Consider the following 25,153-nt stretch of genomic DNA (forward strand, 5'->3'; position numbering starts at 1 on the left):
TCAGCTGTATACATAATAAATCCAGTGTTAGATCCAAAAGTGTGTCCTCCAAGCCCATGATTCACCCTTTTCCTTTATGAGCCAAACAAGATTATTGAACACATATTTTCTACTATGATTTTGTAACTTTGTCTGCTTTAAATCATGTATTTGGTGTCGATTCAAAGCTTTTATTTTCATATGTGAAAATTGGGACACAACTAGAACTATCATCCTATGGTCCTATGCCTCCTGACAAATATTACATTCACAATAATATGAGGCTTTGAAAACTGAAATTGAATCAGTTAATGTTTGAGTCCAAGTTACAACTGGTGAAAATGTTAATATCATGATCAAGTGGCCAAAAAACATGTTTTGTAAGGTCACTGTGACTTTACCAGGGAAATCCTTGTGCAGAGGCATAACAATCCCTTTACATACCTATGTTTCTTCGCCATTAGCCTACTCAACACAAAATTTGCCTCTGACAGAGTTCTTGTTAATTTTATCCACATTATTTTGTCCTGTTTAAACTCTTGACTATGAAATATTAACCGTGCTATTTTTCCTTCTGCCATGTGCATTACAATGGTTCATGTGCAATCCCTTCACTGTACATATTCTCACACTGCACATATACGTCTTGTTTTTACACTGTGTATATTTGTTTCTATTCCATTCATATTTTTCTATATTTTTCGATTCCTTAAACTTAAGTGTTATTATCCTTCACTTAAGAATGCTATGTTACTTATTTCTAACTGATGCCTTTTGCCTTTTGACTCTTGCTGTTGTGTTATTGCACATTTCCCTATTGTGGGACTAATCAAGGATGTTCTCATATTATCTCATCTCATCTTATCTTATCGTACAGTTTATCTACATGTTTCTACTGTAGTGAAGCTCGAGATCGGACCGATTCCATCACAGCACATCTCTGCAAACTCAACTGTCTCCTCTTTATCGTTTGTTCCATTCTCCTGCAAAGCTCAACATTCTGAATCTACTGACAGTTACCATGATCCTTCTCGTGAGTGTGCCCTGACCGTGACCAGAGAGCCAAACAGCCAGAGGGGACCATCCTGATGGACGTGTTACTTTACTTTTCATGTTATTTTCTTTCCATTGCATTCTGTTGTGTATCTATGGATTGTTAAGTGGGCTGCATGCGGACCAGAGGCTGAAGGTTCCCCCGTCCCTGGTGAAACATGAGGGAAACATTGCAAGTGAGCAATATTTGAAACCACATGGCCTCAACAATGCGAGTCTGCTGACAGTGGTACATCTAATCTCATTTGCTTCACCGACACACACACACAAACACAGAATACAGTTATCGACTCCCATGCACTAGGCCACATGCTCAATTAAGCATGTTATTGACTAGTTGTTACAAATATGCACAGGTGATACATCACAGCCTGTAGTTGTTTAATATCGGAAAAAATAAAAAGCTGGTTGTTAGTCACACTGTGTATAACGAGGAATTTGTTCTCTCCATGCTTTTCCCATGAGCCACTTGTAAACGTCTGTCTCACCAGGGAGAACAAGCGCTGGCTCGACCATCTGCAGCAACCGTGGGGTTTTATTTTTGCTCAAGGACACTTTGGCGTGGACGTACATCCGCTGTCACAACGGAGGAAAATGCAACGTCTCACAAAACACTCACTCGACCCTGTGCAGTGAGCATAAGTTGAAGGTGTGTGTACCGTGTGTGTTTACGTCAGAGGGGTCTCGTTACAGTGAAGTCGATAAAGGTTTCTGTGATTGGTCGTTCTCTCATCCCAGATCTCAATTTTCTGAATTCAATTTGTGACTCTGCGCGGCCAACAGCGATCCCTCACCGCTGCAGCGTCTCCTGTCTGAATTTTGCAGCTGCTCTTTTCCATAAACAGATATAATGACTTCAGCTTGACTGAATGAACGGAGCTGCTCTGCCGTCATTTTCAATCTTTTCAATTACACTCAGAGGTCACTGAATACAAACAAGGCTTGGACATGTCTGCACTTCAGCTCATGTAAATAGAAATGTGTCTCAGAGCGCACACATCATGTAAATAGGGTTTTATGAAAGGCACTTACGACTATGGTGAACACCTTTGTGTGGGTTGAACAGTGTAGGTGTGTTTGTGTATTTTGCATAGGTAAGTTTATACATTACATTACATTATGGAAGAGCTGCACCCCAGTTATACTTCTGCATTTTTCTTCTGCACTGGAATTTTGAACAAGTAAATATGATTCAGTCCATGTGGTTGGTAAGTAAGTGACAAGAAGGTTTCATATTTTGCTAACAAGTCTTTTCTTAAAATGTGTAAATGACTTGGCCTATTTTATAGATTTTGTTAACTTATATAATCCAAAATGTACTAAGATGTCAAATCCACTTTACTTATGGCTGATATAACTTCCCGGGCAAATGACGTATGACTTAAGAAAAACACACAGTTAGCGAGTTTTCCTTCCACTGTTTGTATTAGTCACTTGTGATGGATCATGATTATTCACTGCCATTTTTGCGTATCGTGATAAAACTTTAAAACATAACGACATGCATGAATATAATTTGCAGCAGCAATGGTGGTGAAGACAACAGCTCCCATGATCCCACGCCAGCTCCCGAAATTATCAAGCTTAGTCCCCTGTTCAGATTGAGAGACCCCTGGCAGCCAGAGTTTCATATAATAGCTTTAAAAATTGTCATAAATTCACAAAATGGCAGAAAAATATTTTGGGGGAAACATTTCATGTTTGTTCTTTGATGTTCTCCTTCTCTAACAAGGAGGAGGCCAGGTATTTGACCTCTACTGCAGCCAGCCACCAGGGGGCCATTGAGATGCTTTGGCTGCACTTTTTAACTGACAGAGTTCCTCTTTCGTTCAGTCTTTATATACAGTCAAGGATTCCAACCATAAGTCAACCACCATAAACCCCGCCTCCTTCATGTTACTGGATGGGACATGTACCATGAAACATTCTGCCACTTATGAGCTAAAATACGTTTATTCAAACCAACATTAACATTGTTCTGGTGGTGCCAGTGTATTAAGTGAAAAGGTCTGGAACAATATATCTGGCTTTTTGTTTGTTTGATGACATTAATACAACAGAATGACAAAGGGCTGCACCTCATGGAGCCATGAGAAGGATGCTCAGTCTCGTTCTGCGTTGGAGAGCACAATGGGACATGCAGAGTGCATCAATAGCAGGAATAAGTTGTATAGATTTTCAGAATGCAATTCTGAGGAGAAGAATGTAAACTATCAATCTGAGTGTAGAGGCCAGTCTATATGGACAAGTAATAACTTACATTCAATTATTTTTGCAGTTGTTGTATAAAAGCCATTGATTTATGGATGCTTGCCCTTTGCCTTTCAGTCAGGTCCACAGGTTTCAGATTTTTCTGTTAGATCTCTTTCTTATACTTCTCAAAGCCAGTCTTTTGAGACTTGGAATAAATGTGTTCCCATTCAAGGGTGACATCAACAGGGACTGGAGAAAATTCAGACTAACTGTTTAAAGGGAATCAGCTCATCTGTGGCACTTCTGCATCGACTCATATACCAAAGGCTTTTTTCATCGGGAATGAATTAGCAATCGTTTTCAAACTGTGTACCACGATGTGCTCCCCTTTGCTAATCGGATTTTAAAGCTCTCTTTGAGACAGACTCCATGGAAATATGACATCACTGATAATACAATAAAAAAAGCTCATGAAACTCATCATATTGTGCTTGTATGTAAAAACCTTTTATCATTCTCTTTAGCCAAACCAAATCTGAACTAACACTGTAATATAACATCACCTATAAGAGAGGACTGTGGTTTCATCAGCATTTATGCTTTCAGACAGGCTCCGTTCAGGAACCTTAGTGGTACCCAGTGAACCAGTTCCTATTTCCATCGTAATCAAGGATTCCTTGTAAATGGAGGGCGTCACGCGCAAGTAAACAGTAGTAGTGACATGGTAGATTGCATTGATCACCTGCAAGTCATTGTACTTTAAACATATTATACAGTCAGTGACTTTGAAAGTGCATAAAAAGATGGATAACACATCGGCAGCTCCTCCTACTTTACAAAAATTAAGCCATCAGCCAAAATATCCTGGAGACGGGTGGCGAGTGAGTCTCAGCTGTCAATCATGACATTTAAGCCCATTTTTATATCGTCAAATAACTAATACCAACCAAACTTCAACATTCACCTGTTTAATAAGAACAACTTTAAATTTATTCAGCAAGTACCTTTAAGTTTGATCCATGTTCCATCAACTGAAATGGAGGAGGTGGGGTCTATTACCTAAATTGCAGCCAGACAGGTCTATGAACACTAATTATACATACATCAAAAACATTCTGCTAAAAAAAGGCAAGATCCTCTTCATTACTAGACCACCGATTCTGGCAGCGTGTCCCCAAGCAACACCTCCCACTAATGTGTCTAAACTACTTCATCCACCTGTTTCAAATGGTAAAGTATGCACAACAGTCGCAGTTGCATTATTATACCTCATATTTCCTGACTCAAAAAGTTTGGAGATTTCAAATTTCTGTTCGAGCTGAAATCTCTTCCATTTGTGGGAAACCACTTTATGGCTCCCACACAGATGAGCACTCCCAATTCTGGCGCCAAACACTTAAACACCAGCCAGTTTTAGGAAGAAGAGGCGGAGGAAGAGGAGGATGTCTATAATTGCGGGAGTCCATAATAGGCTGGGCCTGCAAGAGCAGTTTCAGACACTCGTGGTCTTTTTCAATCTGTCTCAGATGCTGTGATTAGAGAGCGAGTTACTGCAACGGCGTTTTCCAAAAATGCCATTTTTGGAGCCGTCACTGTGATTTCTCCATCTGCTTGCTGGAGTAACGACGTCCGCCCTTAACACAGGGAGACAGGCGTCAGATATTGGCCCCCTGCCTGATCCTTAGTGGGCCCTGGTTTCTGGGGGGGGGGGGGGGGGGGGGGGCATGTGAGTCTCCAGCGCGGAGAGAGGGGGATAAGACAAACACAGAAAGTATGGGGTGTCTTGGCAGTTTTTCTTTACGCTTTAATCAGGAAGATAAGCCAAGATTCGCCTTAGTCTGAGTCAGTTAGAAGGAGAAATGCCACATGACACTAAGACAATGCCCACACATGCATAACTAATCACTCTAGGACATTGCAAGAGGTTCGGAGGAAGTGTTGAGGCAGGTGCGTGAAGAGGTTTACATTAAAGGAAAACCTCTCAGGCTGCATCGACATTTAATTTTCCACAACACTTGTGCAACATGTACACATTGCGTCCACGAAACTGCAGAGTTTTTGAGCCCCTTAAATACAGCTAGTCACATTTATACTTGAAAAGACCAGATGGGACTTTGGGACAGTTTTGCCTGACGGTTTCCAGCCCAAAGAATGTTTAAGAACCCCTAAACGCATTCACATTCATACAGCACTTCGACACTCAGCAGTTTTACTATCACACTGACCACTATCTTGTCCAATAACACTTCACAATGCAGACTGGAGGAGCTTAGGGTTCAAACCCCTGACTTTGTGGTTAGTGGACCATCTTTTATACATACATATACACACAAGCATTTCTTATCATAAAAATAATGATTCGCTTATTGACTTTGCAGCATAGAAAGACAATATGTCTATTGTAAATGTTGTATTAAATCCACTGGTGAAAAAACTGCTTGTAGAGTTGTGTCTCCTTAAAATAAGGCTGTGTCATGTAACTCCCTGCCAAAGTTGCAGGGGTAGAAACTCCTCTTTGCAGCCTTTTCATTTTTACTTCCTTGGTTGTAAGACTCTCTCAAACGAAACAATGTCAAATCTCAGTATAAAGGAGACGGATCCCTGCAGGGACCTGACTCTGAGGTTACCAGAGCTCGTCGAGCTAACCTGCGACCAAATCCGACTGGAAGGCAGTCAGTGTCTGTTCAGTTTGCTGTAGTGAATGCTGCCATTTAAAAAAAAACACATTGGTGGATGCATAAAACTGATGCAGATAGGTCCCATGTGGGGCAGTAAAATGTACCACGTCAATCATCTGTTGTCATGAACTTTCGGTCTGCTAAAAGCTAAAGTGGTACTCTTTTTCTTGGTTGTATCAAGTCAGACGGAAAAAGTGCTGTTGAAAAGAGAAAGTGACTTTGTTGAAGAAGAAAAAAACAAAAATGTCACGATCTGTCCTACTTTAAGTAGAGAAGGGCACCGAAGGCCGCCCAGGAGATCCGCTGGTTCAGGACAAAAGTTCAGCTAAACTGGTCAGAATAAACTGATCTTAAATAACAAAGATCTGTTGGCTGTGATTAAGTCCTAAGGAGACTTAGCTGGAAATCCTTTGATCAATATCAGTGTACAGGTAATGAAACACTGATGAGCAGCTTATAAAGTTCACTGAAGCAGTCTTGTATTAAATTATTTGATTAACTTAAATGAGGATTTCAGCATTTCAACAGATTCTTGCCATTTATCATAAATTAATTAGGTTGTACATTATAGAAAGAGTGCATCATATTTTCAAGACGTTATAAAAGATATTCACTAAAAAAATATAACTTGCCCAGTCATATCTTATGTCGCTTTTACTTTGGTAAGACGGAGCGAAAGAAACGGTTTTCGTCTTGTTCATTTAGAAAATGAAAGAACGAGAAAATAAATTTGGAGGAAATCATTCATCTTCAATCATTACATTCTAAGACATCCAATTTCTTAGAAAGTTAGCCATTTTTCATTAAAAACTTGGTTTGCTTATTGATCATCAATACCTCTACCCAGAGTTTATTCTTTCAATAAAGCAGCTGAAATGATATCCATCACTCCGCAGAGATTTTTTTTACATATAAAGTAAAACACTGCTCTCTGCTGGTAGAGAACTTAGAATTAATATATAATAAGCCATCTCAAGTCGAACACTACATGCACATTAAACAGCTGGTGGTGATCTTACTAAAAGATACTGTGCATTTGTTAACATTTATAGTCTAACACCTCATTGCTGAATGATTCTTGAGGCACACTTTTTATTCAGGATTCAGTCAGGCTCCTGAGGCGAAACAGCCTTCCGGTTTGACATCGTAAAATGTTATTTCCCAGGAGAGTAGAAAGATTCTGTTCAGCAGTTTTAACAAACACTTGTACTTTAATTGAAGTAGCTGTTATTCTAGACTGGATCAGTCAGACACTGAGTGACAATGCAGCAGGATCAACCTATGCACAAATATTATTCAAAAACTATTCTGTAAGATTAATGCTTCAGTATAGTTTCATCTGTATTAGTTTTAGTGATGCAAACTATTTACCCCCGTTGTTGACTAGCTAGAGCAAATAACCATTTCATCCAAAGTGTAATTCTAAGACATGAACAAACAGAAGTCAAGACACCATTTATAAACATTTATTTATCTTTATTGGCCAGAGGGAACCAGTTCAGACAAGGACTCCGTACTGTTTCAGAACAGCTGTGTAGGCTGCAATCTTGCCCTCAACGTTCTTTTCAGCCACCTTGGTCAGCTTGACCAGTGTCTTTTTCTTGCAGTAGCGGAGCTTGGCCTTCTCCTTTCTCTTCTCCTCCAGGGTGGCTGTGATGGCCTGGTACTTCCAGCCGACCTCATGTGCCAGACGGCCGAGGAGGGCGTACTACGAGGGGAAAGGAAGTGATCATACAGTTAACATCTGCAGACACCAACTCAACCAAATTAAGTTTATAGACGACCAGCAGCTCTAAAATGACTACTGCAGATGATAAAGAATACGGAATTCCTTAAGATATAATATTGATATTGCATTTAAGGAATTTATGTTCAAAGCTTCAACTTAACGCACAACTTGTCCAAGACTCAACTCAGTAATCAGATCCGTAATTGTCTCATCAATAGATCAGTTAAGGAATAAAGATCTCATCAATGTCAAGTAGGAACTGTTGTGGAAAGTGAGCTGAAGTGTTTTGATCTGTGCAAATTTTACTTGTATGATATTCAAGGCTCACCTTGCGAGTGGGCTTCAGGCGCACAATCTTCAGAGCAGCTGGGACGACCATACGCTTCCTCTGTGGAACAAAATTCACAAGTCAGATAAAAGAAGCAAGCGCCTGAATACACACTGCTTGGGCAGCATGTCTCAGATAATTGTTTATTTTCAAAGGTAACTCAAACAAGGTAGGTAAGGTATTTAGATTGACATCACAGACAGCAAATGAAGCCACATGTGGCCCATAGATAATATAAATGCGTGGTTCTTTGTTGCAGCTCTTCACCTTGTCATAGGGTGGGGGGATACCGTCAAACACCTTCAGCCTCTCCAGAGCAGCCTGACCTCTCTTGGTCTTGTGGGGCAACATGCCTGAAGGCAAAAAGAAAATTGAAGTTCAAGGCAACGTTAAATTCCATTCGACTGCAGACGTTAAAGAATCGTAAATTTGTCCAAGCACAAATGTTCACCCCCACTCAACTCAGCAATCAGATCCAATAAAGGTTTTTTCCATCAGAAAATGATCAGCTTCGGGATAATGAGAACATCACTGTCAAATGAGGAACAGTTGTGCTGGATCAAATGAACGGAAACACTTATACAATAAACATGACCCGATGTCATTATAACTCATTTTGATATGACAATTAAGCAATATCAGTGTCTCAGCTAGCAGTCTGATTACATGTCCTTATTTTATGAAATACTTCTTTTAACATGGTTTCTTTATTTGCTTAAATTCAGACATTTATTGTTAAATTTGTTCTGCAGTCTTTGCCCACTAGACAGTTTGGAGTCACAATTCAAACAACCCATGCCAGGGGAGTATTCAGACACATTGACTTGGCTGCTAATTCGGCATGAGTTGAGTTTAAACAAATGAGCCAGACTCACTGCATGCCAGAGGTAAAGATTGATCTGATTAAACATTTAGGGCCTCAAGTCTCAATGTGTTGCATTACTTATCATAATGTACAGCATATTTAATTAACTTGAACCGAGCAACATCTTAAGACTGATTACCAACTTCCCGGGTGCCTTTACAACACGAGTTTCAGTCACATTAAATGTTAATTTCAATTGTTATATTTAGGCTAAAAATCTACTCAGCACGTAATTAACTGTATTAAAAGGGAAATTCATTATCTAGATTCTGGCCACATTTTCACCTCTGACTGTCCTCCAGAAGATCCTGCTAGGAGCCCTGAAGTGGAACGGTCCACGAGAGGGGTTGGTGTTCATCCTCTTGCGCAGGAAAGACAGGTACTTCACTGTAGAGGGGCAAAAGGTACATGTATACTTTAGTACAGGTTGCAGATACTTTAGTGAAAACGATAACTTCAGTATGTACTGCTGATGTCTCAGATGGTAGTGCATGTCAGTATTCTCATGGTCATTTAAACTCGAATTACAGTGATAAATCATCATCATCGACAACAAGCTTGATAAAAAGGCCAAAAATGGAAATGAGTGACTTACGCTTGTTACGGTAGAAGTTGCCAGAGATTTGGATGCCCTCACATCTCACAACCACCACTTTGTGACCTGAAGAGATTGAAACAAATTAAGCATTTTAAATTAATAATCCAGTTCATGTGACTAAAATGGTAGTGCATGCGAGTTTTCATGGTCGTTACAATCAAAACGGGTAGATCACACACAGATTGAGGGGATACTCAGATGTGACGTTTAGTACTGAAGTTGTGTTCAGGCAGCTAGTAGATACAACTTTAACCAACATTCACATGTTATGTCACTTAATAAAAACTCACCCAGCAGAACCTGTTTCGCCACGAGGGCAGCGAGCCGACCAAGTAGATGGCCCCTGCCATCAAGTAGCAGAACCTGCAGGTTTAAAAGACAGATAGACATTATATTTCTGACACAAGCTAGTCAGCTAACAAGATAAGGTTAGCCACATAAGTGCTATGAAGAATGCTACACGTCTTTAACACCAACTCAATGCTAATGTTTGAACATAAAACCTCAGACTCAAGATTCGCACAGATTATTTTCTGGGTTAAGATGCACGTTTACTCCAAGAGCTCTTACGGCCGCATGGACACCAAACCACCGGTTGAGCTACATCGTTAGCTTAGCATTCACGTCAAAGCATGCCAACACAGTTAGTGATTTGAACTTCAATATCGCAATTAGGTATTAGAGCTCCATTATTATTTGTCAACAATGCATGAGCATCTAATATCAGGGATTTGGGGGATGCTTCATTCAGATATTTTACTTAACGAGGGCACAAGCTAAAGCCACTAAGCTAACAGCATTGACTCGTCAGGGAAGCTGCCATGATGGAGGCATGTCCGCTCGGCTACAGCTAGCTGCCTCAAACGTGTTCAAATCTAGTGCTAAAACAAACTCCATGCAGGACACAGATTATACCAAGTGTCCCTGACATTATCACCCGCAGTTTACATGTAAAGAAGAAGACTAGACTCGCCGTTAAAGGCAATAATGAGGGAAAATGGTCAGCAGCGTTTACACACCTTATTGAACCGGTCCGCCATGATGTGCGAAAAGAAAGAGACACGGGGCTGCTCCGAGGAAAAAGCACGGGCAGGCGGAAGTGACGACACACGAGTTCTTTCTCGCGGGACGTGGTTTAGAAACGGGTTTTTCGTTTTACCAGCGTTAAAAGATTTAACGATATAATTTAGAACTTATGTAGTGATTATAATGGGGAAATTTCTTGTTCACAAATACTCTTATTCAAACCAATTGTCGTTAAATTTTCCTTCCTGATTCCACACATAGTGTTTCTATAAAGATATGAAGATTTAATAACAGCTAAATGGGATTTCACATAGGATAAACAAAAATATAAAATCAAAAACTCAGTAGATTTGCTAAAATTAGTATTTTATTAGAGTTTTGCCTTCATTTTAGCCCCAAATTTTCTGTATTTTTGTTTGGTGTCAATGTACTAGTTTCTTTTCATAAAACTTATTTCCATTTACAATGTGTGCTGCTTGATGAAATGTAAATTCATATTCCAGAATGCAGTTACTGTTGGCTGGAAGGAGTTTTATCCCCTGTTGAGTAACAGTAAAGCACATTGTTATTTCTAATAAATGGATAGTCTTTTGATGAGTAATGTAAACCTGCCTCCTGTACCATTTCTGCTGTCAGCTGGAACCCGACTTCGGCGTATTATATAAATCACTGTACATCTGAGATTTGCCTTCATTTTAGCCCCAAATTTTCTGTATTAATGTTTGGTGTCAATGTACTATTTTCTTTTCTTTCATAAAACCTATTCCCATTTACAATGTGTGCTGCTTGATGAAATGTAAATTCATATTCCAGAATGCAGTTACTGTTGGCTAGAAGGAGTTTTATCCACTGTTGAGTAACAGTAAAGCTCATTATTTCTAATAAATTGAGTCTTTTGATGAGTAATGTAAACCTGCCTCCTGTACATTTCTGCTGTCAGCTGGAACCCCTGACTTCGGCGTATTATATAAATCACTGTACATATATGAGCAGTCTCTTGTTTGCCCGTATTGAGCTAATATTAGTATCAATACTCAGTCACTTAATATAGAATGTTGTGGCTCAAACTCCCTCAGCAGATAAAAACTGAGTCGAAATAGAAATTCATTGAATGAGAACTCTGATACAAGGTTGGATACACGAAAAATAAAAAAATCTACCTCAAAGTGCCAAAAACTCCAGTCTTGTTACTTCACATCCACAGAAAGGGCTGCCAAATGACTTGTTTCAGCAGTTTATGTCCATTATGATTAATTAGCAAGTTTGTAAACTACTATAGAATTGTTGATTTGAGTCCAAGGAGCTTTCAGATGACTTTTTTTGGTCTGGCTAGTCGAAAACACTTTAAATTTGCAATAACACTATGGAGCAAATTCACACATTTATGAAGTTTACCGTGGCAATATTTAGTAATTTGTCTAAAAATAACTGACAAATTTAAAATAATTGACTTTTTCAGAGACAGTAAGAGCTTACAAAGCTGTTGATATTTCAAATTTATTCACAGCACACAAGATGCATTGATGTTAACATTTCAAGTGTTTCAGTGTTAAGGTTGATCCAAAGAATAAATCTCTGCATGCAATTGAAAACATTTTTTGAACAGCTTTAATAACTTTCAAGCATTTACAGTTGCAAACCAAGTTATTGCTTAAGTTGTCTGTCAGTGAGAGGGAAGTCAGTCATCATGCTTCAGCTTCCTCATCTTTCCCTTGTGACTGTCAATCTCACACTGCAGACATTTGATCTCCTTTTTGTGGAGAATTTCGTCCTTGAGGTGCTGTTGGACTCTCATTAGAAAACACCGAAAGCCACTGTCCTCGTCTCCCAGTTCAGCAAAGGACCCCATACTTTTTCAGAACGGCTGTGTATGCTGCAATCTGGCCCTTGACACTTTTCCGCCTGCGTGACCATTGTATTAGGTGTAGCTGAGCTTGGCATTCTCTTTTCTCCAGTGTGGCTGTGATGGCCTGGTACTTCCAGTTGACCTAATGTGCCAGACGGATGTGGGTGTACTCTGAGGGGAAAGGAAGTGATCAGTTAAGATAGTCAAATGGCAACTGAACCAAATTAGGTTTGTAAAACCAGCACCTTAAATTGGTAGATGCTTAAGAGTACTGCCTCCAAGATATAGTTTTGTTATAGCATTTAATGAGTTTATGTTCAAAGCTTCAACTTAAGGCACAACTTGTCCCAGACTCAACTCAGTAATCAGATCCGTAATTTCTCATCAATAGATGATCAGTTTAGGAGTAAAGATGTCATCAATGTCAAGTAGGAAATGTTGTGGGAGGTTTCCCTGAAGAATTTTGATTTGTGGCAATTATACATATAATATTCAAGGCTCACCTTGAAGGTGGGCTTCAGCCGCACAATCTTCAGAGCAGCTGGGACGACCATACGCTTCCTCTGTGGAACAAAATTCACAAGTCAGATAAAAGAAGAAGAAAAGTGCCTGAATACACACTGCTTGGGCAGCATGTCTCAGATAATTGTTTATTTTCAGAGGTAACTCAAACAAGGTAGGTAAGGTATTTAGATTGACATCACAGACAGCTGGTGAAGCCACATGTGGCCCATAGAAAATATGGATGTCTGGTTATTTGTTGCAGCTCTTTACCTTGTCATAGGGTGGGTGGATGACATCAAACACCTTCAGCCTCTCAAGAGCAGCCTGACCTCTCTTGGTCTTGTGGGGAAACTTGCCTGACAACATCCTGAGCTGAGAGCTGATGAAAGTCCTGATGTTGGACTCTCATTAGAAAACGACAGTGACACTGTCCTCGTCTCAGTTCAGATAAGGACTCTATACTGTTTCAGAACGGCTGTCTGCTGCAATCTTGCCCTCGACATTCTTTTCTGCCTGACCAGTGTCTTTTTCTTGCAGTAGCGGAGCTTGGCCTTCTCCTTTCACTTCTCCTCCAGGGTGGCTGTGATGGCCTGGTACTTCCAACCGACCTCATTTGCCAGGCGGCCGAGGAGGGCGTACTACGAGGGGAAAGGAAGTGATCATACAGTTAACATCTGCAGACACCAACTCAACCAAATTAGGTTAACAAAACCTGCAGCTCTAAAAATTAATGTAGATGCTAAAGAATATCGATTTCTTTGATATAATATTGACGTCAACAAGTTTATGTTCAAAGCCTCAACTTAACAAACAACTTTTCCCAGACTCAACTCAGTAATCAGATCCGTAATTTCTCATCAATAGATGATCAGTTTAGGAGTAAAGATCTCATCAATGTCAAGTAGGAACTGTTGTGGAAGGTCAACCAAGCTCATTGAGTCGAGCCAATTATACATATAATATTCAAGGCTCACCTTGCGAGAGGGCTTCAGCCGCACAATCTTCAGAGCAGCTGGGACAACCATACGCTTCCTCTGTGGAACAAAATTCACAAGTCAGATAAAAGAGGAAGAAAGGCGCCTTAATACACACTGCTTGGGCAGCATGTCTCAGATAATTGTTTATTTTCAGGAGGTAACTCAAACAAGGTAGGTAAGGTATTTAGATTGACATCACAGACAGCAACTGAAGCCACGTGTGGCCCATAGATGATATAAATGTGTAGTTCTTTGTTGCAGCTCTTCACCTTGTCATAGGGTGGGGGGACACCATCAAACACCTTCAGCCTCTCCAGAGCAGCCTGCCCTCTCTTGGTCTTGTGGGGCAACATGCCTGAAGGCAAAAAGAAAATTGAAGTTCAATACAATGTTAAATTCAACTGCAGACGTTACAAATCATAAATTTGTCCAAGCACAAATGTTCATCCCCACTCAACTCAGCATTTAGATCCAATAAAGGTTTTTTTCCATCAAAAAATTATCAGCTTCGGGATAATGAGAACATCATTGTCAAATGAGGAACAGTTGTGCTGGATCAAATGAACAGAAACACTTCTACAATAAATATGACCTGATATCAATTACACATTTTAATCTGACAATTTAACAATGTGTCTTTTTCTCTGTTAGTGGCCTGATTACATGTCTTCATTTTATGAAATGCTTCTTTTGACATTGTTGATCTTTATTTGCTTAAATTCAGGCATTTATTCAGTCTTTGACCACTAGACAGTTTGGAGTCACAATTCAGACAAATGCAGACGACCTAAACGAGGAGAGTATATTTTTTGATGGGTGTTAGACCAACTAGGCAAACCACGTAAATCACTTCATATTAAAATTCAGAGCGCTTAAACCGAACTTCAACGGAGTTCAGCAAATTGAGCACCATCTTATGTCAATAACAAATTTCCAATGCAAGTTTATAATGAATTAGATCTTCACCTCTGACTGTCCTCCAGATGCTCTGGCTGGGAGTGCTGAAGTGGTACGGTCCACTAGAGGGGTTGGTGTTCATCTTCTTAAGCAGTAAAGATCGGTACTTCACTGTAAATTGACAAGTTAGATATACTTTAGTACCAGTTGCAAATACTTTACTGAGACCTATTACTTCAGTCTGGTACTGCTGATGTCTCAGATGGTAGTGCATGTAGGTATTCTCATGGTCATTTAAACTCGAATTACAGTGATAAAATCATCATCATCGACAACAATCAAGTTTTAAAAAGCCCAAATTAAAATGTGACTTACTCTTGTTGCAGTAGAAGTAGCCAGAGATTTGGATGCCATCACATCTCACAGCCACCATTTTATGAACTGAAGAGATGGAAACACAAGTTAAGTATTTGAAACTAGCAAACATTTGAACGAGCTTTCAGAATAGACTTTGGAGAGCGTTTTCATATAGGGCCCAATTTTCTATGGGTGTAAGACCAACAACATAGGGAAACCACTTAAATTACTTCAAAATAAAGTTCAGAGTGCTTTCACTGAACTTAGAGGGAGCAAATTGAGCACCATCTTATGTCAATGATTACAAATTCCGAGGGCAGGTTTAAAATGAATTAAGATTTTCACCTCTGACTGTTCTCCAGAAGATCCTGCTGGGAGCCCTGAAGTGGAACGGTCCACAAGAGGGGTTGTGTTTATCCTTTTGCGCCGGAAAGACAGGTACTTCACTGCAAGTAGGCACAAGGTACATATATACTTTAGTACAGGTTACAAATACTTTACTGAAAGCTATTATACTTCAGTTTGGGTACTGCTGATGTCTCAGATGGTAGTGCATGTCAGGTATCTCATGGTCATTTAAACTCGAATTACAGTGATAAAATCATCATCATCGACAACAAGCATGTTTCAAAAGGCCAAAAATGGAAATGAATGACTTACGCTTGTTACGGTAGAAGTTGCAAGAGATTTGAATGCCCTCACATCCCACAATCATCACGTTGTGACCTGGAGAGATGGAAACACACAAGTTAGCATTTGAAACTAACAAACGCACTGAGGCGACATTCATCTGCATGTGTCTCAGATGGTACTGCATGAGTTTCCTCATGGTCGTTACACTCGAAACAGGTAATCAGACAAATTCAGGTGAGATGAGGGCAAGTTTTACTAAGGCTGTTTTGTATCTTAGTGTTTACGACAATAAATTGATTAAAACAAGTTTCCTCCAAGAGCTCTAAAGGCCACATGGACACCAGGCTACAGGTGTCGCTGCATTGTTAGCTTAGCATTAACGTGAAAGCATGCTAATATGGTAAATGGATTTTTAATCCGATAAAAGGTGAAAAGGAATTAAATCACGATAATTATGTGTAAACAAGCATTGACTCGTCAGGGAAGCTGCCATGATGGATACACGTCCACTCGGCTACAGCTAGCTGCTGCAACCGTGTTAAAAACTAGTATTAAAACAAACGCCAAGCAAGACAAAGCTTTTATCAGGTGTGACTGAGGATATTCCCCGCAGTATACGTGTAAAGAAGTAAACTTTAATTTACGTTAAAGGCAAAAAGGAAAAAATTGAACCGCAGCGTTTACGTACCTTTACTGAACTGTCTGCCATGCTGAGCGAAGAGAGCGTGAGTACAGGGCTGCGCCGAGTATAAAGCAGGGTGAGGCGGAAGTGACGACACATGAGTTCATTCTCGCGGGACGTGGTGTAGAAACGTTTTTTTTTTTACTTAATGTGTTAAAAATGTCACGATATATTTTAAGTGTAATGTAAAGATTACAATGCCAAAATCCACCGATCGCAAATAGTCCTTATCAAGCAAATTGATTTTATTAACTTTTTTTCCTTGCTGATTCCAAACATTTAGGCTATGAACATTTATATACAGTAAAAACATAATAAAAACTAATGCTGTGTAGGTTTATGGATATTATACTCCTTACCTGATGGACATGCCATAACTTCCACGAAGCGATAAGGCGACTTGCCCCTCTTGATTTTCTGCACCAGATTCTGGGTGTTGCGGAAGCCGTACGCAGAAGCAAAGGAGAGCAGGACCACTCCATCTCTCTCTAGTATTAAATATTGTTGGAGGAGTTTGGTTAAATGTCAAATAAGAGTACAGCTATTTTTTATTTTTAATGAATGAAGGCCTCCTGTATAGTTTCTGCGGTTAGATTTAAACTTGTAACTTAAGCACATTATGTAATACACTGTACATATCATTAATGAAGCAGTTCCTGTTTGCCAATATTCAGCTAATATTAAAACTAAGTTATGTCATACCTAATACTAAAATTATAGCAGCATATTGTGGCTCACAAACTCTTCCTGAGGAGATAAAACTAATGATTCAAATAGAAATACATCAAATATGACCTATCTGCATTAAGGCTGGATTACGGGGGAAATGACCATCTACCTCAAGGTCCCAGAAACTCAGGTCTTGTACCCCTACATTTGTAACATTTGTAAAATATGAAGGGCTGCAGAATACTTGTTTTAGCAGTTCAGAAAGTTTGTAAAATGTAATAAAATTGTGAAAATGTTGATTCGAGTCCAAGGTGCTGCCTTCAGATGGCTTGTCTTGTCTGATCAACAGTTGACAACATACAGATGTTAAATCTGCAATGACATAAACACCAAAGAGCAAATCCTCACACTTGCAAAGTTGACTTAAGCTAACATTTAGTAAATTCACTAGAATAATAATCACAATGTTTAAAATTTGACTTTACTGAAAGAATAATTAAAGATAAGAGCTTCCAATGACGTTTAACTTTCAAATTTATTTATACAGCACAAAGATGCATTGATATTGCCATATGAAGTGTTTCAGTGTTTAGGTTTTTCTTCCCAAGGAATACAACTCAAATCTCAGCATGCAATTGAAACAATAATCATTTAATGAAAAGCTTCAATAACTTTCAAGCATTTACAGAAAAGTCAACCACACATTCATGTCAGGCCCGGTGAGACGGCACATGCAGCAAGCAGTTATTTCTAAAGGTGTCTGTCAGCGGGAGGGAAGTCAGTCGTCGTGCTTCAGCTTCCTGATCTTTCCCTTGTGACGGTCGATGTCACACTGCAGACGTTCAATCTCCTTTTTGTGGTGGTCAATTTCTTCCTCGTGGTGCTGCCTCAACGCGGCCATCTGCTCCCTCTCTTTACGCCTTGTGTGGATAGATACAGCACCAGGGGACAACAGAGAAGAGACAACAGACGAAGAAACAGAGACAAAGAGAAGATCACAATTAAAAGAAAATGTGGCGACTTATGAGGTAGCTAGAGCCAAGTCCCACTGTCAACATTAGTATGCTTTAAAAGTACAGAAATACCCACTTGAAGTACATCTCCTCCTCAGCGGCCTGCTTCTTCCCCATGGATCCACCAGCCTCTCTGATGGACCCTCCACCTCCACCACCTTTTCCGGCACCTTTGCCCAGCTCACCCAGCTGAGGAATCCAACACAAAATGTTGTTATAGTGTCAAATAATTAGTAATGACTTGAAGCCATGTTAGGACTTTACTCAAGGGACACACCTTAAGAGGACATGGGCATCAAATTACAAACTCGCTCGGGATTTTATTATTAAGACATGTCTATGTGGTTTTAACAGGGTCCAACCACCATGATGTCACATATAGACATGTTTCTGTGATATTAGAGTAGTTGGACCAGGAAGTTGTGAGGTGCTCCCCTGGGAAGGTCAAGATTTTGTTTATTTCAAAATGGAGGCTTCTTTGTTTGGCAGGTGTCAGACTGACAGAGACAGAGGTACTTGGAACACACTGGAAACTGTTTTGTGCAAAAACAAGACAATAAAAAGCTGGACACAAAAAAGCTTCATAACATGGGGCTGATGACTCACTTTGTTTAAAATGGCTTCTCAGGCAAGAACTGGTATTTCATTTAGATTTAAACTTCACATGATTGAAGTGAAAACCTTGTCACTTCATAGTTTTCTTCGTTTCACATCTGCCCCGACTGAACACTCCACTCAAATCACATTATCACCACACTCCTCTGACGTGGGAGCATGTCAACAGTTGTCTATCTGCCTCCATTAAGGTGAATTTGAGGTTTGTGGCGTCACACGAAGCAGCAGGTTTATTCACGTGTCACATGCGTTTACCTGGTCTGACGACATCCTGAGCTGAGAACTGATGAAAGTCTTGACGCTGGGTCTCAGAAATCTCGCCATGTTAGACTCACATGTGAAAGCAACACTGACAGTGACGGTGTCCTTGTCCTTAAACAACACCACAGGGCTGCTCCATTACTCACACAGACCGGGGGTGTGACGACGACACGAGCTGCACGTCAGTCCTTAAAATAAACGTATATTAGTTAAATAAAAATGCATTTGAAAGGTTTTTGTTAAATAAACATACGCTGCTTCGTTTTACTTTGTATGAATGTAAACAGTAATGTTGTATGGTGTGGAGAAACAAAACTCGTCCCCCATGTTTGTAATGGTATGGTCTGAAAGAATGTTCTTTGGGACTATACCATTACGCAGTTAAAAACTAATATAATATACTACAAATAAGCAACATGTGCAGTATTAAAGATATTAGAAGGAAATAAATGAACCGGAAATAAATAATGAAATTCAAATGAAAGAAATATTACCCTGCAAATTGCAGTGGGTGCTTATTTTATGGTATTATCAGTCAAACATAATGTGAAGAATATTGGACCAATATCACATTTAATTGGAAAGAGTAACTCAATATTAAAAATATTACCAAAAGTATTCTGGTATATTTGACATTTTTGACATGTGTTGCATTATAAAACATTCTTGCGAACGCAGCTTGATTTCATTTTCACAACTATCAAAAAAAACACCCAAGATCAACAAATGCTTTGAAGAACTTTATTCAATGCTGCAAAAGGAAGTATACAGTCCCCTCTTTGAACAAACCAAGCACTGGCTTATTGGTGAAAGGAACCTCGCAGACACCGTCCCTGAAGTTGCCTATAAATACTTTACTTTCCAGGCAACTCTGTGCTCACTCCGGCCCGAAATCCAAGAGAAGAAAATAAAAAACACCAGCTATCAACTTAAAATTTTCAATCCACATTCAACATTTTCCACAAATCACTTCATACGTCAAAACTCTACTCATCAAAGTTACATATATACAGGTATGGTTGCACCCTTTGTTGGCGAGCAAGTGCTTTAGAAAAAAAAAGTAAAAGGACTCTCCCCAATGCATGTAGAAAATAAAAACCTCAAGTCTAACCAAATTTTAAATGAAAATTTCTTCTGCACTGCTGTTCAAAATATTTCCATTTTCTGAAAAAACAGCAACAATTAGAGGCTCACATTGTATTACTTTAATAAAGTATCTACATTATTCCTCTTACAAAACTGGGGATTTGAAGACTGAATTAACACGTGTTCTCTTGAGCTTGCTTGGGGATAATGCATTGAAATTAAAATTAAATAAAATTTACAGTTGCACTTAAGGGACAAATCAAATTTTGGCCTGTGTGTTTGCAAAAAGTATTGTCATGAGTTTTGTAAGGCATCTGTCTGCAAACCTAGCTTGACCACATGTTCCCTGTTTTATTTGTGTTGTACTGCTTTATAAACGTCTTCCTACTATCAAGACAGAATGAGTTTGACAAGTGACAATCCAAGTTCTTTCCTTAATTTAAGATAAAAAAAATAAAGTTATAGGTATTATTTCAAAAACTGAACTGTCTGCAAATTGTGCTCTGACAATATATTTGTAAAACACACATTGCCCTGAAGTATTTCTCTACAAGCGCATCGTGTCTCTAGAGAAAAGAGCAGAGACGTCAGTACAGGCTTTTGATTTTTTCTTTTAGGCTGCCTTGTGCTGATATGTTTTGGTTCTGTTTAAAAAAAAGTTTAGGGAGCTAAATTGAAAAACGAGAAAGAAGATAAAACAAGGTGAGGGGCTGCAGGTGGGTATTGAAAGACCGGGATGCATCACAGGGCCAGGAGCGGTCTGCGGAGCTCCTTTGGAGGACGCAGCGGGCGCCGCTCCCCCTTCCAGCCCCATCAGTCCTGCTTGGCGTTGCCCAGCGCTCTGAGTCGCTCCAGGAGGGGAGGGTGGGAGTAGTGCCACATGGAGAACAACCAGTCAGCCACAGGGAAACCCAGGTTGTCCTTGTTGAGCTTGATGAGGGCAGAGTAAAGCTCGGAGGCCTTGCCCATGCCCTTGGCAAAGGCATCTGCCTGGAACTCAAACCTGCGACTCAAAACCGTAAGACAGAAGGACAGGAGCTGCAAAGACACAAGACAACAAGTAATTAGTGGGAGAAAGTGGATCGGTAATAATGAAATGTATAAATTAACACTTTAAAAAAACAAGCAATTTAACTGATGAATCTCAGTCACCTCATTGTACGGGGAGAAGATGAACTGGAAGATAATCATCAAGCCTATTAATGTTGGTTGACTGTCATTGAAGCCAAAAGCTACAAACAGCTCCTTACGGCCAATCAGAACAGCAAATAGGGAGAAGCACAGGAAGGAATTCATCTGCAGGAACAAGAGTGAGCAGATGTTATTGAGGTAATGCCTTTCATTGTCCTCATATGGTCAATTGGCATTGAGGTCAACTCCATGCTCTTGGTGCAGTCAGGAAAAATAAATATGAAAATTCAAGAGATCCCGACCTGACTGATGATCATATTCTTTACAGTGTGACCGAGCTTCCAGTGACCCAGCTCATGACCCAGCACTGCGAGGATCTCTGAGTTGTTGCAGCCTTGTTTCTTGTTCTGTGAAAGTATTTGAATGAGAAAGACAAACCTGATTCCACTGAAAGATAATTCATCATCATCATCATCATCATCATCACCACTCATAACATTTAAGACACAGTCTTGACTGATCAATTCAACTTAGGGAGAAGAGTGGTTGCTGAACAAATGACTTTAACTATCAGGTCGGGTCAACCAGATGAATTGTGGTTAATATCAGAGCAATATGATCTTTTCATGGCTGTGTCACCTTGGGCTTGGCTTTGGCTTCACCAGATGACTCGTCACTCTCTGGCTGCTCAGGCTGGGTCTCTCCAGACTTGTTGAGAGGGGAGTAGTCCTCCAGAAGAGTGTCAAACAGCACGATGCGTTTGTTCTTGAAGAACCCATAGAAGTATGCATTGCTATGCGATGACCGCTTTGAACCTGAAAACATGACATTCAAAACCGTTAAGAAATGCTGCACCTTTAACCATCTGGTAGAACGGCTCAACATACCCATAAAACTTAAACACAAATGCAACTTATTACTTTACCTTCTACGACATAAACCTTAGTGAGGGGGAAGCTTATACTCTTGGCCATAACCTCAATGTCTGTTCTTAACTCTCCCTCGGGCAGCACAGTAAACTTGTCGAACAGCGGAGCAATGTAATCAGCATAGATGGTGACAAGTACCTAAGATCCGAAGAGAAGGTGAGATGTATTATAAGAATGAGTGGTGCTTACACATTTTTCTACACATTGTATCACATGCTTGCGAGGAGAACATGGCACTAACCAGAGAGACAGCCAGGGTGAAGAGCCAGGCGTAGATGAAAAAGTAGTCGCCCCCAATCTTGATGATGTACAGGAGCAGTGAGGTCACAGGCAGCAGGATACACTGGGTCACAGCGAACTTCTTCACAGCGTCTCTGAGGAAGAACCCCAACGTCTGAGAGGAAGAGCAGACATTAATATGAATAAAAACAGAAAGAGAGAGAGAGGGTTCTATCAAGAGGATGTCTGTGTTTGTAGTTATCACTGATGGCAGCCTGGGTTTTAAAGGGGGTTGTATCTTAAGTTTGCAGTTATAAGCTGCCATGGTCTGCTTGATTTCCTATAACTTTTGACAGATTATAGAAATGACAAACTTTCACAGTGGAAAATATAGAATCATTTTACAAAAATGTATTCATTCCATTATATCCGCCTGCACATTTATCTTGTTTCAAAGTGTCTTTTTTGCCCAAATCTAAACAGGGGTAAGTTAACTGCTTCCACTGCAGATTTGAAGACTGTAAGAGGATGATAAGTTGTCTGCAGACCTTCAGGAGGCAGGAAACTACAAACTGACACATTTGAGTGGGTGGGGTTCAGTCAGCGTACCTGCTGGTTAAAGCCGTGCTTCTCCTCAATGACAAATGTGTTGTACAAACTCCAGGGAAGTCCAGTTATGGCGCTGAACAGGGTGGCAAGTGTCAGGAACACGAGGGACTGGGTGATCTCATACTCTGAACCAAATCCAAAGTGACTTGTCACAGAGCAAGCGGCGCCCCACAGAAACGGGATTCCACCAAGGAGCAGGATCAACTATATATAAAAAATAAAGAAATAATCAAACATTTTCAATTGTAAGTTGATCCTTTTGTCCCATTCTTCTAAAACTATACATGACAAATAAACACAACTCTGCCTTTTTGGCACTGAAGGTCAATTCACTTGTATGATCAAATTGTAGAATAGCTATTAATGAATGATATGTGTAATTCAATCTGCTGCATGTTCGTACCGTCCCCTCTGTCTCGGAGTAGAGTCCAGACCAAAAGCTGAAGTTGCTTTTATCCAGCTGATAAAGACGTGACTTCTCAAATGTTGCAGGATCCATGATCTTCCCGAGCTCTTGCGGTACATGTGTTGTTGATCTGTATATCCTCCTCTGTAGAGCAGATCAATCCAGTGTGAGTACATAGTTGACATTTCATCACAGTAAACAAGGTGAAATAGTATTTCACAAGTCCTTTGTTGAATTCAAACGTTGTCAAGTATCAGGCAACAGTAGACCTAACTGATAAAAATGTACGTAAGAATCATTACATTGACCCTAAAATACCTAATGTTATATTTCACATCATTCTCAGTTTATTTTGTCTGGATGTATGCTCTTAACTTATTTGACCTGTGTTGCTTTTATAAAACCAGTCTCAACTGAGCTACTGAAAACTAGACTACATCTCTTTGTAGATGATTGACAAATAAAGTTGATACGGATTCTGACTTTTCATTGAGACTTGTCTGCATGTTTTTCCTCAGCTCCATTTCCCTGGCTTCAACAACCAAAACCAAAAAGAAGTCAGTTGGCAATTCAGATAGAAAAGAGCTGAACATGCAGTAGAATTGCAAGAAACTCAAGCATTTTAGATTCTAGTGATCCATTTCATTACTGTTTACAGGGACCTCAGTATTTAGTTCCCTGTCATGTATCTCATGTTTTGGAATAACAATAATTCTTCTTGAAACTCAAATTGTTCCTTCATTTTATAAACTTTTTAAAAACTAATCACACTGATCTGCCAGGTTCTTCTGGCTACATGCAACATACTTCTCAAAAGTTAGTTGTGATGAAATAATGCAAAACAGAGAGGCCTTTTACAACCATAATAAATACTTAGATTAATGTAACAGCTGTTATGTAAATGTTTGATACAATTGCCTTCCTTTTTCCAAGAGGAGCCTGTCACATAAAATATCACAAGTTACCATCGTTTACCATGTCACTGGTTTATTTTATGTTGTAATTTCTGTCGGTTTATAAATATGTTAAGTTGATCTCAAACACACACATGATCCCGACAGTAACGATGGACTCACCTGTCTGTAAGACAGATACGCCTCCCATAGATACACTGTCCACGAAAAGCCCAGAACAGCATAAAAGATCTTCTTCTCCACCGGGAGGTCGAGGATAGTGTCCATCATGTTGGCTCCGTTGTTGCTCTGAGTTGATGGAACAGGGCTGACTAGCTCGGCAGGCTAACTGTACCTTGCCTTACTGACTGTTAGCTTTAGGCTAGCAGCTACTTAGCTCCCGCTCTACACCCAAACAAACAGAAACCCGGCGAGGCTGAAAACAGGGAGGAGCGTCTCCACGTTAAACCCACAGACTGCCGTTAACTCGGGAAACGTCCGCATCCACTTTTCATTCCTGGCTCGAGGCTTTTACCGCTAATATCTTTCCATTCATGCGAGAAGAGGCGAGCCTGTCAGCAAAGTGCGGCTACGAATTGTGCCCCTGCTGAAACGTCGACTATAACAGGAGTTCCGCTGCTGAGTGACTCACGGAAAAGAAACAACAGGCCTGTTGTAAGATTCAATTCACAGTTAAGTGGTCACGAAACTAAATATGAATAAATCCAATAAGATCACTTCGAGTGAATGAGCCAGCCAACTGGAGAGAGGATTTCAGTTTCCAGAGCCTGTAAATAATACTGAACTCTACCGGTCAAATACAAGTGTTCTCCACTCAGACCTCTGGAGAAAAAACACCCAGTTCATGAAGAACACGAGTCAAACGTGTAGTATGTACATATGTCATTGTGGGCTACTGTATCTAAGTATGTATGGGCGGCTCCTGGTACAGGCGACATAGGCGGTTGCCTAGAGCG

General features: G+C 40.0%; 4 protein-coding genes and 8 non-coding genes across 15 annotated transcripts; all 12 read right to left on the reverse strand.

The window, feature by feature from the left end:
* Positions 1-7,358: 7,358 nt before the first annotated feature.
* On the reverse strand, positions 7,359-10,544 carry LOC133961691 (large ribosomal subunit protein uL13). The gene is made up of 7 exons (XM_062396969.1): positions 10,443-10,544; positions 9,714-9,786; positions 9,421-9,486; positions 9,111-9,212; positions 8,228-8,313; positions 7,961-8,020; positions 7,359-7,611 (listed from the first exon to the last, which is right to left on the reverse strand). The coding sequence occupies exons 1-7, from the start codon at positions 10,461-10,463 to the stop codon at positions 7,402-7,404; spliced, it is 618 nt and encodes a 205-aa protein (XP_062252953.1). The 5' UTR covers positions 10,464-10,544; the 3' UTR covers positions 7,359-7,401.
* On the reverse strand, positions 8,085-8,164 carry LOC133963891 (small nucleolar RNA SNORD34). Its single transcript, XR_009923370.1, has one exon. It is a non-coding gene; the product is annotated as a small nucleolar RNA SNORD34 (small nucleolar RNA).
* LOC133963895 (small nucleolar RNA SNORD50) lies at positions 8,420-8,497 on the reverse strand. The gene has a single exon (XR_009923374.1). It is a non-coding gene; the product is annotated as a small nucleolar RNA SNORD50 (small nucleolar RNA).
* LOC133963887 (small nucleolar RNA Z195/SNORD33/SNORD32 family) lies at positions 9,297-9,379 on the reverse strand. Its single transcript, XR_009923367.1, has one exon. It is a non-coding gene; the product is annotated as a small nucleolar RNA Z195/SNORD33/SNORD32 family (small nucleolar RNA).
* Positions 10,545-11,930: 1,386 nt separating the features above from the next.
* On the reverse strand, positions 11,931-16,432 carry LOC133961692 (large ribosomal subunit protein uL13-like). 4 transcript variants are annotated; one of them, XM_062396971.1, is made up of 10 exons: positions 16,352-16,432; positions 15,691-15,756; positions 15,376-15,476; positions 15,049-15,114; positions 14,743-14,844; positions 14,046-14,131; positions 13,774-13,833; positions 13,070-13,437; positions 12,799-12,858; positions 12,387-12,466 (listed from the first exon to the last, which is right to left on the reverse strand). In XM_062396971.1, exons 4-8 carry the CDS (start codon positions 15,104-15,106, stop codon positions 13,360-13,362), a joined length of 384 nt encoding a protein of 127 aa, XP_062252955.1. In that variant the 5' UTR covers positions 15,107-15,114; positions 15,376-15,476; positions 15,691-15,756; positions 16,352-16,432; the 3' UTR covers positions 12,387-12,466; positions 12,799-12,858; positions 13,070-13,359. The 4 variants fall into 4 exon arrangements, with proteins under 4 accessions (XP_062252954.1, XP_062252956.1, XP_062252955.1 ...); XM_062396973.1 differs by lacking the exon at positions 14,743-14,844; XM_062396970.1 differs by lacking the exons at positions 13,070-13,437; positions 13,774-13,833 and having other exon boundaries at positions 11,931-12,466; positions 16,352-16,431.
* On the reverse strand, positions 12,927-13,006 carry LOC133963892 (small nucleolar RNA SNORD34). Its single transcript, XR_009923371.1, has one exon. It is a non-coding gene; the product is annotated as a small nucleolar RNA SNORD34 (small nucleolar RNA).
* LOC133963894 (small nucleolar RNA SNORD34) lies at positions 13,902-13,982 on the reverse strand. The gene has a single exon (XR_009923373.1). It is a non-coding gene; the product is annotated as a small nucleolar RNA SNORD34 (small nucleolar RNA).
* LOC133963896 (small nucleolar RNA SNORD50) lies at positions 14,232-14,310 on the reverse strand. Its single transcript, XR_009923375.1, has one exon. It is a non-coding gene; the product is annotated as a small nucleolar RNA SNORD50 (small nucleolar RNA).
* LOC133963886 (small nucleolar RNA Z195/SNORD33/SNORD32 family) lies at positions 14,926-15,009 on the reverse strand. The gene has a single exon (XR_009923366.1). It is a non-coding gene; the product is annotated as a small nucleolar RNA Z195/SNORD33/SNORD32 family (small nucleolar RNA).
* On the reverse strand, positions 15,565-15,648 carry LOC133963888 (small nucleolar RNA Z195/SNORD33/SNORD32 family). Its single transcript, XR_009923368.1, has one exon. It is a non-coding gene; the product is annotated as a small nucleolar RNA Z195/SNORD33/SNORD32 family (small nucleolar RNA).
* Positions 16,433-17,644: 1,212 nt separating the features above from the next.
* On the reverse strand, positions 17,645-19,054 carry atp5if1b (ATP synthase inhibitory factor subunit 1b). The gene is made up of 3 exons (XM_062397964.1): positions 18,898-19,054; positions 18,104-18,216; positions 17,645-17,934 (listed from the first exon to the last, which is right to left on the reverse strand). Exons 1-3 carry the CDS (start codon positions 18,964-18,966, stop codon positions 17,793-17,795), a joined length of 324 nt encoding a protein of 107 aa, XP_062253948.1. The 5' UTR covers positions 18,967-19,054; the 3' UTR covers positions 17,645-17,792.
* Positions 19,055-19,630: 576 nt separating this feature from the next.
* zmpste24 (zinc metallopeptidase, STE24 homolog) lies at positions 19,631-24,973 on the reverse strand. Its single transcript, XM_062397074.1, has 9 exons — positions 24,360-24,973; positions 23,281-23,427; positions 22,878-23,081; positions 22,291-22,443; positions 22,046-22,187; positions 21,760-21,935; positions 21,423-21,527; positions 21,142-21,285; positions 19,631-21,027 (listed from the first exon to the last, which is right to left on the reverse strand). Exons 1-9 carry the CDS (start codon positions 24,465-24,467, stop codon positions 20,803-20,805), a joined length of 1,404 nt encoding a protein of 467 aa, XP_062253058.1. The 5' UTR covers positions 24,468-24,973; the 3' UTR covers positions 19,631-20,802.
* Positions 24,974-25,153: the final 180 nt, after the last annotated feature.

Source organism: Platichthys flesus, chromosome 10, assembly GCF_949316205.1.
Source record: "Platichthys flesus chromosome 10, fPlaFle2.1, whole genome shotgun sequence".
Taxonomy (NCBI): domain Eukaryota; kingdom Metazoa; phylum Chordata; class Actinopteri; order Pleuronectiformes; family Pleuronectidae; genus Platichthys; species Platichthys flesus.

Coding starts and splice junctions, on each gene's coding strand:
- LOC133961691 (XM_062396969.1), bottom strand. CDS start 10,463: ATGGCGGACCGGTTCAATAAG. Junction 9,787..10,442: donor TGGCGGACCGGTTCAATAAG/GTGTGTAAACGC, acceptor TTAAACCTGCAG/GTTCTGCTACTTGATGGCAG. Junction 9,213..9,420: donor CAACTTCTACCGTAACAAGC/GTAAGTCACTCA, acceptor GCCCCTCTACAG/TGAAGTACCTGTCTTTCCTG.
- zmpste24 (XM_062397074.1), bottom strand. CDS start 24,467: ATGATGGACACTATCCTCGACCTCCCGGTGGAGAAGAAGATCTTTTAT. Junction 23,082..23,280: donor ACTCCGAGACAGAGGGGACG/GTACGAACATGC, acceptor TTTTATATATAG/TTGATCCTGCTCCTTGGTGG. Junction 21,528..21,759: donor AAGCCAAAGCCAAGCCCAAG/GTGACACAGCCA, acceptor ATACTTTCACAG/AACAAGAAACAAGGCTGCAA.
- LOC133961692 (XM_062396970.1), bottom strand. CDS start 15,106: ATGGTGGCTGTGAGATGTGATGGCATCCAAATCTCTGGCTACTTCTAC. Junction 14,845..15,048: donor CTACTTCTACTGCAACAAGA/GTAAGTCACATT, acceptor GTCAATTTACAG/TGAAGTACCGATCTTTACTG. Junction 14,132..14,742: donor CATCTGGAGGACAGTCAGAG/GTGAAGATCTAA, acceptor TTTTGCCTTCAG/GCATGTTGCCCCACAAGACC.
- atp5if1b (XM_062397964.1), bottom strand. CDS start 18,966: ATGGCGAGATTTCTGAGACCCAGCGTCAAGACTTTCATCAGTTCTCAG. Junction 18,217..18,897: donor TCAGGATGTCGTCAGACCAG/GTAAACGCATGT, acceptor TGGATTCCTCAG/CTGGGTGAGCTGGGCAAAGG. Junction 17,935..18,103: donor GAGGAGGAGATGTACTTCAA/GTGGGTATTTCT, acceptor TATCCACACAAG/GCGTAAAGAGAGGGAGCAGA.